This window comes from Stegodyphus dumicola, chromosome 11, assembly GCF_044657685.1.
Source record: "Stegodyphus dumicola isolate Sdum_Otavi_A_Nest chromosome 11, ASM4465768v1".
NCBI classification, from domain to species: Eukaryota; Metazoa; Arthropoda; class Arachnida; order Araneae; family Eresidae; genus Stegodyphus; species Stegodyphus dumicola.
The window spans coordinates 135,221,898-135,235,606 of NC_140778.1; the positions used below are offsets into that span (position 1 = coordinate 135,221,898).

Consider the following 13,709-nt stretch of genomic DNA (forward strand, 5'->3'; position numbering starts at 1 on the left):
AGGCTGTTTGAGAAATTTCTTCTTTAATCTTTGTATTTGGAGCACTAGGTGCGGAATGGTAAAAATGACTAAAAATTGGTAGTTGGTAGTTTGGTCCGGGGTTCAATTATTGGCGAATGGGCTTTAGATACATTGGCATTTTCGTGGTTTTTCTCTATGTTTCATGGGATACGAACCAGTTTCTCTTAGAAAGTCCCCCACAGGGCATCCCTCTTTTTCCTGTGTAGTGCCTAATGGCGGAGCATGTAATAAAATAAAAAACTTTGTACTTCTCATTCGAGTCTCTCGTTAACAACGGAAATTTCTTCAGGAAGGCTAGCAGTTTTTTCATAAACGGTTTTGATTTATGGTCACTTGTTCATCATCTCTGTCTCAAGCTCTTCCTTTAGAGAAGCCACTTTCTTGTACATAGCAATACAAATGTTCCTTTCAATAGCGATAATGCTTTCTTTTATGTCTGCGATAGCGTTAGAAGTAATTCAATATTCCATTTGATGCATTCTTTAATTGAGAGAGTTTCGAAAAGGTAGTTTCTTTCACTTTTCTTGAAGTCGCTTACGTGGAGTTTTCCACTTTCATCTTCATTTCAGCGACATTCACTTCTGGTCTCATCCTTATCACAGAAGCATTTGCTTTGATTGCGCTGATCCACAAGCAGATTCTGTGCAAATACATGGCTTTCATATGACGATCTGAGTTATACTATCTACTGCCTCTTCTGCACTGGCAGGAATTAATTTCGTAACAGCTTTATATTGCTCTTTCGCCTACCTGGATGAAAACATTCAAAGAGATTCGCAATTCTATCACCGAACTGTGGGATCTGCGAGCTACGAGTGCTTAAATATCCCTTCAATAACTACAGCAAAGTCGCCAAATTTTTCCAATGCTTGTCAGCAGAGTTTTTACCTATATCTGAGCTTCTATTGAGCAGTTTCCATAATTTGAACATTGATTAATTCAGAATCACAGGATCTGCACTTCAACACTTCTGTGCAAATACTGTGCTTATATATAATATGTAAGTTACAGTAGGCGCAACCTAACGTAATCATATTTGTCCATTACTATTTTGATAAGATTAACCGAATGATAACAGTAAACAATGAGAAAAACATCCTTTATAATACCAAAGGAGTATAACTGATTTCAATAATGTAACTAGAAATACTTAAATACTTACTTTCACAAAGTTTTAATTAGGGTAAACAGGCATTAATAGTTGATTGTCTGCAAAAGTTTCTCTAAAGTTTATTTAGGAACTCTTCGTATTTATATTTCTGGAAGTTATTTAATTTATGATGTCTTTCTAATCGTATTAATCGTAGTGTATCCTTCATTATCAGTACCTATAGGAGATTCCCTGATTTCATTCCCTTCTCTTACAGAAAATTTATTACATAATGTGCTTGAATTTGTTTCAGAAAGCAGCTGGTAGTTACCTTCCGTCATTGATGCTGCGAGGTTTTTTTCCTATCAGGATCTGACCAAGTACTAAATTTCTCAAAATTGATGTTATTTAATTTAGGCGTGTTTTAATCCATTCTCATAAGTTTGTTATGTATCAATTTCTGTACTTTATATCAACTTTATTTGACTTTAATTCTATAATATTCTTATAACGTTAATCACCATGCTGAACACATTACGCGATATATTCTCCACGTTTTCTTGTAAAAATTGGTGGAATTTCAAAAATTTGATATTAAAGTCCGAATGATAACCTTAAACGCGATTATATTATGCGATGTCTGTCGTGTAAGGTTATTTCTGGAATAATAGATAAAAATAAAGAAATATTAGGAAATTAAATAACTTCTTTTAAATGCGAAACAAGCTTATGGAAATAAACAAATTTATATCGCCATATTAAAGTGTAAAATAAGAAAGGAAATGAAATAAAATAAAGCACAACAAGTAATTTTTTAAAAAATAGATATTTTAAATGTAATGATTGTGATAATATACTATATTACCGTTTAAATTTTTGTCCGAAAAGCTCTGCGAAACATTTCAAATTTCAATCGAACTTTGTTCTTGGTGTATCTTTTTATTGCCTGCGTTATGCAATATATACACCATTTCTTTTCATTTTTAGAATATTTCTTCATAATGAGGCTTTGTTTGACTTATTGATATTAGTTCTGAAAGAATTATTCAGTTCGTAATTACATATAAGGAGTTTTCCCTTCGTCTTACTTGAGCAGCCTGACGTTATAATGTTATATTAATATGTAATGTATACGTAATAATGTTATATTTTATAGCAGAATGTATGGTTTATATGAATACGATTCTAATGTCTACCAGATTATCTAGTAAAACAACACCCACTGCATATGATCATTAAAGAATAACTAGGTTCTGCCTAAAAACAGCTGTAAATTTAAATGAAGTAGAAACTGAAAACAGAATAAAATCACTGACAGTTGAACTGGACAATATTTAACAACTAGCGGCCTGGTTACGAGTCGGTTATGAAAAAACTGTTAGCAACATGACTAGAGGAAGCCGATGTTAAAAATTCTAATAAGAATGATTCCCAGTATTTTAAAAATTGGAGAAGTAATGATCATAGTTAGAAATACTTGTAAATTCTTGAAGCTTTAAAGTTTTCTTCGAATTGAAGCAGGTATTTGACAATCTAATTCACAGTTGATAATCGGGAGATTTAATCCTTGATGAATAGTGCTGTTCTTTAACAATCAAGTTACACTGAAAGAAAAATAGTTCTTTAAATGACAATCCGAAGCGAATATGCATGGCTGGGGTTTACGCTTAAAGCTTTAAAATGATCCATTTTTATTATTTCGCTTGTATTTGTGTTTGCAATCATGATTTTGTTTGTTTGTTTATGTGATTATGGGAAAGTATGAAAGGCTATTTGCCGAAACGGACGGATGGTTTCGTGGAGGACTTTCTAAGGGAAACAGTCTCGTATATACGGTACACATGGCGAAAACCACGAAAACACCCATGCAGCCAGTTCATTCGCGGGATTCTAACCTCGAACCGAACTACCAGTGTTAAGTGACTTTACCGTTCGGCCGTTTGCAATAATGATGTGTGGCAACAGGTCTCGCCAAATGGTGATGTGTGTAGTACAGAAACCGCGGCAAGAATATGCTAATGAAACCTATCATATACTTAACATGTATTTAATTAAACTCAGCCAACGCTAGCATGGCATATCCCAAAAGGCTTTGCAGGGGGTGGAAAGCAAATGCATTAAATCCGCCCACTAATTAAATTTATAGTTTTTACAATACATTGTTTCAGTTTCAAAAATGAAATTAGATTTGTTATTTATATCTAACGAAAGATTCATAAATTAGCAATCGAAAAATAAAGCATAAGCATAATCGAAGCATAATCGAAAAATAAAGCATTTCATAAGATTTTTGTAATGAATTAGTCACGATATGAATTATTTCAAATAAAATACGGTTATCAGTAGAATCTGTTCTAAAGTTAAATTAACCAAAAAGTAGATATATAATAGAACGGAAACTGCATCCAGCTGATCACATACAAATTTTGCTGATTAGTTTATCTGCAGTTTTAATTTATTTATGACGTATTTGTGGGAGTATTTATGTACCAGTTTCATTTTTCCTTGTACTTCCATATTAGCTTTTCCTTGAATATAGTAGAATAAAACTTCGGCAAAGCTTTTATTAGTTGTGGTTACAGTAAAACGACGAAAGTACATTTTTAAATAACAGCCGGATTTCTTTTATCGTTTTGCTATACATACCAGTAACTCTTTCTGTTCCAGACTGCGACTGTGGTAAAGGTTTTGGTTGCATATTTTCTTGGTTCGGGTTAAAAAAGGAATGCCTATGTGGAACGACTCATGGAGATTTTGACGGGACTTGTGTAGGTAAGTCTGCTTTTATTTATTATTTTTGAATATTGAGCAGTATTCAGAAAAATCATGTTTATCTGTTAATTATTTGCTTCAATTGTTTTTATAATTATCGAGGTTATTTGTTTTGAGCTGCTTAGAATCTCCCTGTCAGTTGCCAAGGTCTTAACAACAGAGCTATTTAGCAAGAAGAAGAAATCAATTTCCTCTTTTAGAAATTAGAGTTAAGCTATTCTTAAGTTAAGTTCGATGGAATCTATTGTTCTGAACAGATGAACTAGAAAAGATGAAAGATGCTAATAAATGCTAATAAATTAGAGTTAAGCTATTCTTAAGAATTCGTTCGATGGAATCTATTGTTCTGAACAGATGAACTAGAAAAGATGAAAGATGCTAATAAATGCTAATAAATTAGAGTTAAGCTATTCTTAAGAATTCGTTCGATGGAATCTATTGTTCTGAACAGATGAACTAGAAAAGATGAAAGATGCTAATAAATGCTAATAAATTAGAGTTAAGCTATTCTTAAGAATTCGTTCGATGGAATCTATTGTTCTGAACAGATGAACTAGAAAAGATGAAAGATGCTAATAAATTAGAGTTAAGCTATTCTTAAGAATTCGTTCGATGGAATCTATTGTTCTGAACAGATGAACTAGAAAAGATGAAAGATGCTAATAAATGCTAATAAATTAGAGTTAAGCTATTCTTAAGAATTCGTTCGATGGAATCTATTGTTCTGAACAGATGAACTAGAAAAGATGAAAGATGCTAATAAATGCTAATAAATTAGAGTTAAGCTATTCTTAAGAATTCGTTCGATGGAATCTATTGTTCTGAACAGATGAACTAGAAAAGATGAAAGATGCTAATAAATGCTAATAAATTAGAGTTAAGCTATTCTTAAGAATTCGTTCGATGGAATCTATTGTTCTGAACAGATGAACTAGAAAAGATGAAAGATGCTAATAAATGCTAATAAATTAGAATTAAGCTATTCTTAAGAATTCGTTCGATGGAATCTATTGTTCTGAACAGATGAACTAGAAAAGATGAAAGATGCTAATAAATGCTAATAAATTAGAGTTAAGCTATTCTTAAGAATTCGTTCGATGGAATCTATTGTTCTGAACAGATGAACTAGAAAAGATGAAAGATGCTAATAAATGCTAATAAATTAGAGTTAAGCTATTCTTAAGAATTCGTTCGATGGAATCTATTGTTCTGAACAGATGAACTAGAAAAGATGAAAGATGCTAATAAATGCTAATAAATTAGAGTTAAGCTATTCTTAAGAATTCGTTCGATGGAATCTATTGTTCTGAACAGATGAACTAGAAAAGATGAAAGATGCTAATAAATGCTAATAAATTAGAGTTAAGCTATTCTTAAGAATTCGTTCGATGGAATCTATTGTTCTGAACAGATGAACTAGAAAAGATGAAAGATGCTAATAAATGCTAATAAATTAGAGTTAAGCTATTCTTAAGAATTCGTTCGATGGAATCTATTGTTCTGAACAGATGAACTAGAAAAGATGAAAGATGCTAATAAATGCTAATAAATTAGAGTTAAGCTATTCTTAAGAATTCGTTCGATGGAATCTATTGTTCTGAACAGATGAACTAGAAAAGATGAAAGATGCTAATAAATGCTAATAAATTAGAGTTAAGCTATTCTTAAGAATTCGTTCGATGGAATCTATTGTTCTGAACAGATGAACTAGAAAAGATGAAAGATGCTAATAAATGCTAATAAATTAGAGTTAAGCTATTCTTAAGAATTCGTTCGATGGAATCTATTGTTCTGAACAGATGAACTAGAAAAGATGAAAGATGCTAATAAATGCTAATAAATTAGAGTTAAGCTATTCTTAAGAATTCGTTCGATGGAATCTATTGTTCTGAACAGATGAACTAGAAAAGATGAAAGATGCTAATAAATGCTAATAAATTAGAGTTAAGCTATTCTTAAGAATTCGTTCGATGGAATCTATTGTTCTGAACAGATGAACTAGAAAAGATGAAAGATGCTAATAAATGCTAATAAATTAGAGTTAAGCTATTCTTAAGAATTCGTTCGATGGAATCTATTGTTCTGAACAGATGAACTAGAAAAGATGAAAGATGCTAATAAATGGGTGTTTCATAATTTTTCATATTTCAGTATACTTAACAGTCAGCTTTCTTTACCTCGTTGGCTAATCTTTGGAATATGGTAACAGGTAGTTTGGCGACATTTTGGTAAGGCGATAAAGGTTACTAGCTAGGATTTTAGCAGTGTACATGGATAAAGTCAAGAGTGTGCGCAATGCCACTTTTGTGCAATTCTGGGATGTTTTTTCAAGTGAAAATAGGTCAACGTTTACATAGATACCGTGTATGTGCAATTCTTAAAAACGCGGCAAGCAGTGGCCAATTCTAGCAAGTTGCTGTAGCAGGGTTGGTCGCCAAATTTTCGCCAAAAAATCGCCAAGTTACCATAATCCGAAGATTAACCACCTCGTTTTTTACGAACGCATTCCTTCGAAGGCAGGCATTAATCCTTATTTTTTACGATAATGTATCCCCCTTCTAATTACTGTTTGCATCCTCCAGGAAATTCCATCTGTTTTTAAACATTTTTATACTTTTTCCTGAAATATTGTAGCTTCTGTTTTTAATCCAAAGTTTGTCATTATATTTTTCGTTTTGAATCTGGGAATCTAGAATTACTTTATGCTAGAGGAAGTTTTCAACATGATTCATAGACGGTTTCTGAAAAAGTGCGTGTGAAAATTACAGTGTCTTCTTAACACAAAAAGGCATAAATATAGAAAGTTTTAATTTTATCTATTTATTCACTGTCTTCTTAGTTTTATATATGCATTCTCTTAATCAATGCCAAGTTGGATAATTTTTAATTTCCAGATTTTTTTGAAGGAAAAAATTGAATTGCTACTCTAGCTAAGAATCTGAGCATCATAAAAACCCGAATATTGGCATAAATTTTATCAGTATTTAAATTTATTGCTTGTGTTTTGGTTACCAGTTATTTTTACAGTACCTTGCATTGTTTTTATTTATTAATTTATTTATTTATACATTTTATACAGTAATTTTATCATGCATTTTTGCTTAATCAAATTACCTGTCGCTTATTGTGCTTGTAAGCGTTTATTTCGAGCATTATTGAAGTTAGAATTGTAAAAAACAACTCATTTAGAACTAAGCATATGGGCAGACAATATCCTAACATTCCTTGGCGATAACTATTTTAGCCAAATCGGCAGTAATCGGCGATTTCTCAGTGATTTGGCGATATTTTTGAATTTTTCGGCGCATTTTTCAGGCCCTAAAAAATGTTTTTCCTCTACCTTTCGAGAAATAGTTTGACACCCTTGACATTCCAGGGGTAAAAAAGAAAGATAACTTAATTTTTAATTAAGAGTCATGCGATTATAATGAGATGCTGCTCGCTCATACTTGCTTTAGACTTCGCTGAGTGACTTTGATAATCCACGATAATTTTCGCGTGTTAAGAATTTGCTTTTTCTATGTTCTCCTCCTGTGAATTATTTATAGCTGTTTAACGGTTTTTTTTTTATTATTATTGTTGTCGTTTTTACGTGATTATGGCAAAGCCTCAAGATATGTTTGCCTAAGCGGATATATGCTTTCGTGGAGCACATTCTAAGGGACACTGGCTCGTATGCACCTTACACATCGGGAAAACCACAACAAGGCCCATGCAGCCAGCCATTTCGCGGGATTCGACTCTTGAATCCAACTATCGGGGTTCGGCGACTTTACTGCTCGGTCGCTGGTAGGCCTATAGCTGTTTAATAGTACTTTTTTTAATAATGTATCACTTTCTTCTTGTTCATCTGGATCAGTTATTGATAATATCTCCACAGTATCGTAGTACGCAAAAATTTATTTTCGTATTCTCTGCATTAATTAAATGCTGATTTTTCTGCTTTTTTAAATTTTCTCATGTCGTGATGTACAGCCACCGAAGAATGACCTCGTGAGCAATCATGGATAGACTTCATATAAAACATGAGTCGTGAATGCAAACCTTCAGAACTTGTAGAGCTTAGAGTTTCAGCAAGTGTAAAAGCGCAAAAATTTTGTCTAGTTCCACCGAGTTTTAATCAGGATGTTGGGGCGTAATGATGTTGAGCTTGATGAATCTGTCTTTAGCTACGTTATTTACTCGAGAGGACGTTATGTCTATCAGTACGATTTGCAAAAGAGAACAGGATGGTCTCGGATCCAGTCTGATATTACTATATATGATGTTAAGCTTATAACGCACTAATTTATAATCCATTTCCGAATTACTTATATCTTTAGTCATTGGAAAAGATGCATTACATATTTGTTTATTTACAGAGCTTTGTAAGACGAGTCCTTGTAAAAATGGAGGGACATGTGTAGATGATCGTTATTGTAAATGCCCATCCGGATTCAGAGGTTTGAAGTGCGAGTGGGAAGGTAAGAAAACAGATTACAGTTATTCCTTAAATTATCTTTAGCTCTTCTAGTTGCTCAAAAAGATATAAATGTTAAGACATTAACATGATAGAAATTACATCAGATATCAGATTAATTTATAAATTGTTCGAGTTTGTAAAGAAAATTTGCCATTTTGGGGCATAATATTTATGGGTATCAATATATTTAAATATTTTGTAAAGGGTAAAAACTATTAAATAAAGAAGGAGAAGTGTTTAGTTATATTACGTCCATGCTGTAAAAGAAGAGAAAAGCAAAGACCACAAACACATCCCTAAAAGGATTCATACTACTTTTTACTGCTTTCTTGAGTGGATTTAACTAGAGGTTGAGTCGGAAATATGGCAACATTTTTGAAGTAAATGTAACTGTCTGTATATAATGTGGGGAGAAATGAGTATTAGTGTATTAACTTTGAAAGTTCATTTTTTTTTCATTTCAAATATGAATCATATACCCGAACTTATTTATATAATTTATCAAGATGATACTTTGGGAAGGCAACAGCAAATTACAGTTGTACCAAGAATGATTTTATGGCACACTAGTCATGAGCTGTGATACTGGAAAATCATGATATTAATGTAGCAGCATTTTCCTCAGGGATTGGTTATTACCAAAAAAAATAATAATAACTACTTGCAATGGTAATCATTCAAAAAAGCAAACCTCGATAAAGCATTCACAGCAGCACCAATGAATTTTGTAAATTTGTAATATGTGGACCCAGGCAATTTCCACAGTGTGGAGGCTCGTCCTTAGCTTATCCACAAAAGGGAGATTCTTGGCCATCGCCATAATTCACAAATTTGGGCTTGTAGTTGTATCTCGCCTGCGAATGATGAAACGGCTGACATCTGAAGAATTGAGTTGGGTCCCGTCAGCAGATATATATTCCACGCTCATTTCAAGACACATAACGTAACTCAGATGATAAATGCCTTGCAAAGTCTGTTTTCTGAAGCGTTATGAGAAACAATGGGAATTTAGTGCATTCAGGGCGCCTACCTCTGGTGAATTGACTGTGATGACTTCGCCAGAGGATTTTCTAAGGAAAACTGGCTCGTATAGACGTTACACAAGGGGAAAACCAGGAAAACGCCCATGCAGCTAACCCGTTCGCCAAGATTCGAACCTCGGACAAACTGCAGTGAGAGTTCGGCCGCTGGTAGGCTGAGATTCAGAACAGTGAATCCACGCTGATTATCACCAATTAGCGTACAGAAAGGTAAGCTCCTTATCATAACTTTTAATTTCTGTTTCCCGAGAATAACTAGTAATGATGCGATATCCTCGTTTTTTCTTCTAAAATATCCGCTTTCCGTTACCATTGAAGAATTTGATTTAAATCTGAAAGTGAGACTTCATTTTAGCTTTGTACTATTCGAGATTGAATCCTTGAGAAGATCTGTAAGGTGTTTCTATTTGAATATTGAATCTTTGTTAATGGTGGAAGGCATCTTTGAATTTCGTCTGGGATAACCAAAGTCTCCTTCATTTCTCAGAAGTCACTTGACTTTGATTAGCTGAGCAAAGAAGTTATCCGGGTATTTCGCTGGTGACTGGCTGCTGCTGTTCACTTGGTTCTGGCAATTATGAGTTTTATCACATGGAGGTGGAGTCTTCCCGGAGTCGCTGGCTGCAGGAAAATCCTTTGTCTGTTTCTTAGTTTCAGGTGCAGCTGTTTTCTTCTTTTCCCTGATTTTGTTAAGCGAAATTTTGCTGGGAGTCTGAAATTGCTGGGAGTCTACTTGGAAAGGGAATTACAGAGCGTTGTCCTCATAGTGTTCTTCCAGACTGGAGTATTTATTGTACGTTTCGGTATCAAGGCTCTGAGGTCTCTTGCCATGTGAAACACTGGCAACGACATTCAAATCTATGTCAGTGGCGTTTGAAATCTGCTGAGCGGCAACACTGCAACGTTGGGAACTGCACTGAAGGCTGGATTCCTCCGAAAAAGCAAATCTCTCGGTTCTCAGTTCAGTTCTAAGTCTGTGAGAGCTGCTCACAGGCATAAAGCTTGCCAAGGGTTTGAAGTCCGTTGATTTCAAATTGAATTTGCTGTAGTATTATAATCAAAGCTGTATCCATAATGTCAGAATTTAAAAAATGAGAATAAGTACGAAAGGTGTAGATAGTTCGAAATATCAGAGAGCAGTGGTTTTCGAATCTACAAGCACAGCGTCCCGGAATCTCCCGTAGAGGGTGATTTTGCTCTTATTTTAGATTAAGATTGTCCAAAATTTTACAAGCCCACCAGCGGCCGAGCGGTAAAGTCGCTGAACACTGGTAGTTCGGTCCGAGGTTCGAATCCCGCGAACGGGCTGGCTGCATGGGTGTTTTCGTGGTTTTCCCCATGTGTAACGTGTATACGAGCCAGTTTCCCTTAGAAAGTCCTCCACGAAAGGCATCCCTCCTCTTAGGCAGATAGCCCTAGTGTGCTTTGCCATAATTAAATACACCACACCAAAATTTTACAAAGCTCGGAAAAATACTTAAGAAGTGTGGAATATATACGGCATCATAGTTTTAGAAAGAAATTATTGCTTGTTTTGCTAAAAGTTATGTCATTTTTCGGATATGAGTTTTCGGAAATTCATCATCTTTCATTCGATTTCGAAATATTAATACTGAGCACACTTAATTTCTGCTCTAAAGGTTCTACACTCTTCTGGAAAGCTCTATGCACTTAAAAAGAATAAATGAACCTGGCACCACCTAACGATTTTTATAAGAATTGATACTGAGAACACAACAACGGCAAGGGAAAGCTAAGATGAGTGACGTGTACCCAAGATGGGAGTCGTTAGCGCAATGTTTAAATGCCTTGAGTGTAGACTTCTGGAATGGGTTTTTCGCAATTTTAAGTAAACAGAAACCTTCATCTTTTTAAAGGTCAAGAGGGCAAATAAAAATGTAAATTTCGATGAATTACAAACAGACGGACACTCTTCGTTATATCTATATATGATTTTAATGAATCCAGCTATTGTTACTTTTCCAGTTTCAGCAAGTAATTAATAATTAACTGAAAAGAATCTGCGTTTCTTACTTTTGAATAACCTACTTTGTGTATTAGTAACAGAATAAATTTGAAAGAAAAATTAAATATCTTACTTTTTATCAAAGATGTTCGGAATCACTGGTAATTTTCATAAATTTGTTGTATTGGTTTAAGGGTTTGACTAGAAAGCCTTATTTTCCAGTTACTGTTTTCATTCCTGCAGCTTAATAAGGTTCTTTAGTGAAACCTTTGAAACTAATATGGCAAGTTTACGGAAATTACTGCTGATTCGTGTTACTGAAAGCTCTAATAATTATTATTCGACATGTTATTTTTGGTTTAATCTTACACTTTGCTGAGAAAATACTGCCGCATGGAAAATAAAGATATTTTAGCAATAGATTTCTTTTAAATCACTGAAAGTCAAATAGATATATTGTATTTTCCGAGTGGCAATGCACTTCTTTAATATCTTCGCGTTTTCAGATTAAATCTGAAACAAATATCTTACTTGCTGCAGAGTAGCAAAGTTTTTAAATCGCTGAGTTTTTATCAACAGTACATTAAATTTACACAGATTCTATATATGCGTAGAGTGTGGACTCAATGGAGTGGCGTATGACCTTTCTCTTATGTTGAAAGTCAAGTGTGCAAAATTTCAATCAGGATCGGAATAAAATTGTAGATTTATATGAATATAAGACTTACCGTTGTCTTTTGTAACGAGAGAACTGAAAAAAAAAGTATTGATTTGATTACGTGTATCTTTTGTTTCTTTGTGGAAACATGAAATAATGATGTCGGTTGATATAGTTTTCGTTTGCGTTTCATAAATAAATTTGTAAGAACTTAATATCTAAAATCTTCTATTATTTAAGACTTTACTAACTCTCCATGCGGTGTAGACGGTAGGATTTCGTTTGTCGTATGCCACAAGATCAAGTCTTCGACACTGGGCACTCACTGCAAAATTCTGCCTATATCTTTTAGGCCCTAAGTTTCAGTTTATCACAGGCAACTACACAGCCGCATATGTTGTCGCGAAATCCGCAATTAATGGCAAATTCGAGCGGCGTTTGGTAGATTTAGCTAAATTTGACTTGCATCGACAACTATGCATCGACTTGACAAGCAAAATCTTATTGCTGATCATCTTTTTCGTTTTCCAACACCACTGGATCGTTTAATGGTTACTAAGAACTATGAATAAAAAATTTGTGCAAAATAGAAGTGGGATGGCTTTCGTCAATGCATTTTTAGTTTGATTAAAGACAAAATCCATAATAAGAAGGCAGTGTTAGTCAAACGCAATTACAATATAGATAACAATACCTACAATGAATCAGTATCTGTAGTAGTGATTCCAAAGGCAATGCGAGAACAAACTTTGATAGCATGTCATGATGATATCGGACATTATGGACACCAAAAATTCCCTTCACAATTTACAGCAATGCTATAGGTGGCCAAATATGTGAAAGGACTGTAAACTACATGTCGGAAGTTGTCACAAATGTCAAATTGTCAAAAACCGAACTGCTAATGCTATGGCTTATTGCACCAACTGCCAATTCAAACAACACCGTGGGAAATTGATCCACTGATCATCTGGTAAACCCTGGATCCACTGGCAAACACTAACATACTTGTCCGGATTGACTATGCCACACGCTATGTGGCTGTATCGCCTTCTTCAACTCTTGTCGCATATACATTGACTAATGCCCTGTATCACAACATCATTATCGCTTCAAACTAAAATTTATTCTGGCTGTCTAAATTTCATTTTGAGAGGGGCCGGATGTAAGGCTCACGTCTTTGTTTTATATTGTGAGAATTGAATGAATGTGTGTGTGTGTGTGAGTATGGCAAAGCCTCGAGGGCTATCTGCCTAAGAGGAGGGATGCCTTTGTGGAGGACTTTCTAAGGGAAACTGGCTCGTATACACGTTACACATGGGGAAAACCACGAAAACGCCCATGCAGCCAGCCCGTTCGCGGGATTCGAACCTCGGACCGAACTACCAGTGTTCAGCGACTTTACCGCTCGGCCGCTGGTGGGCCAGAGAATTGAATGAAAGAAATATATATTTGAATATATGTGGCAATAGCAGTGTGTCGTTCATTTGTGGCTAGAAAAATAAAATAATGTTTTCGGTTCATATAGTCTTCACTTGGTTTTTAATAAATGAATTCTAAAGAACTTCGTACCTAACGTCCATTATTATTTCAGATCTTTACCAATCTCTTGTATGAAATACGCGCACGCACACACAAACAAATGGACTAGAACGGTAATGCGACGGAGCAAATCCTGTAAATCCACAGGCGAGGTTCTT

The 13,709-nt window shown here is 34.5% G+C and overlaps 1 protein-coding gene across 3 annotated transcripts in view; it reads left to right on the top strand.

Annotated features, from left to right (window-relative positions):
• LOC118204937 (uncharacterized) overlaps nt 1-13,709 on the top strand; it is a 111,685-nt gene that overhangs the window by 62,832 nt on the left and 35,144 nt on the right. For all 3 annotated transcript variants that reach the window (XM_085827219.1, XM_085827222.1, XM_085827221.1), the window contains exons 8-9: nt 3,779-3,883; nt 8,245-8,346. In XM_085827219.1, coding sequence (XP_085683345.1) covers nt 3,779-3,883; nt 8,245-8,346 — 207 coding nt within the window. The remainder of the gene's footprint in view (nt 1-3,778; nt 3,884-8,244; nt 8,347-13,709) is intronic.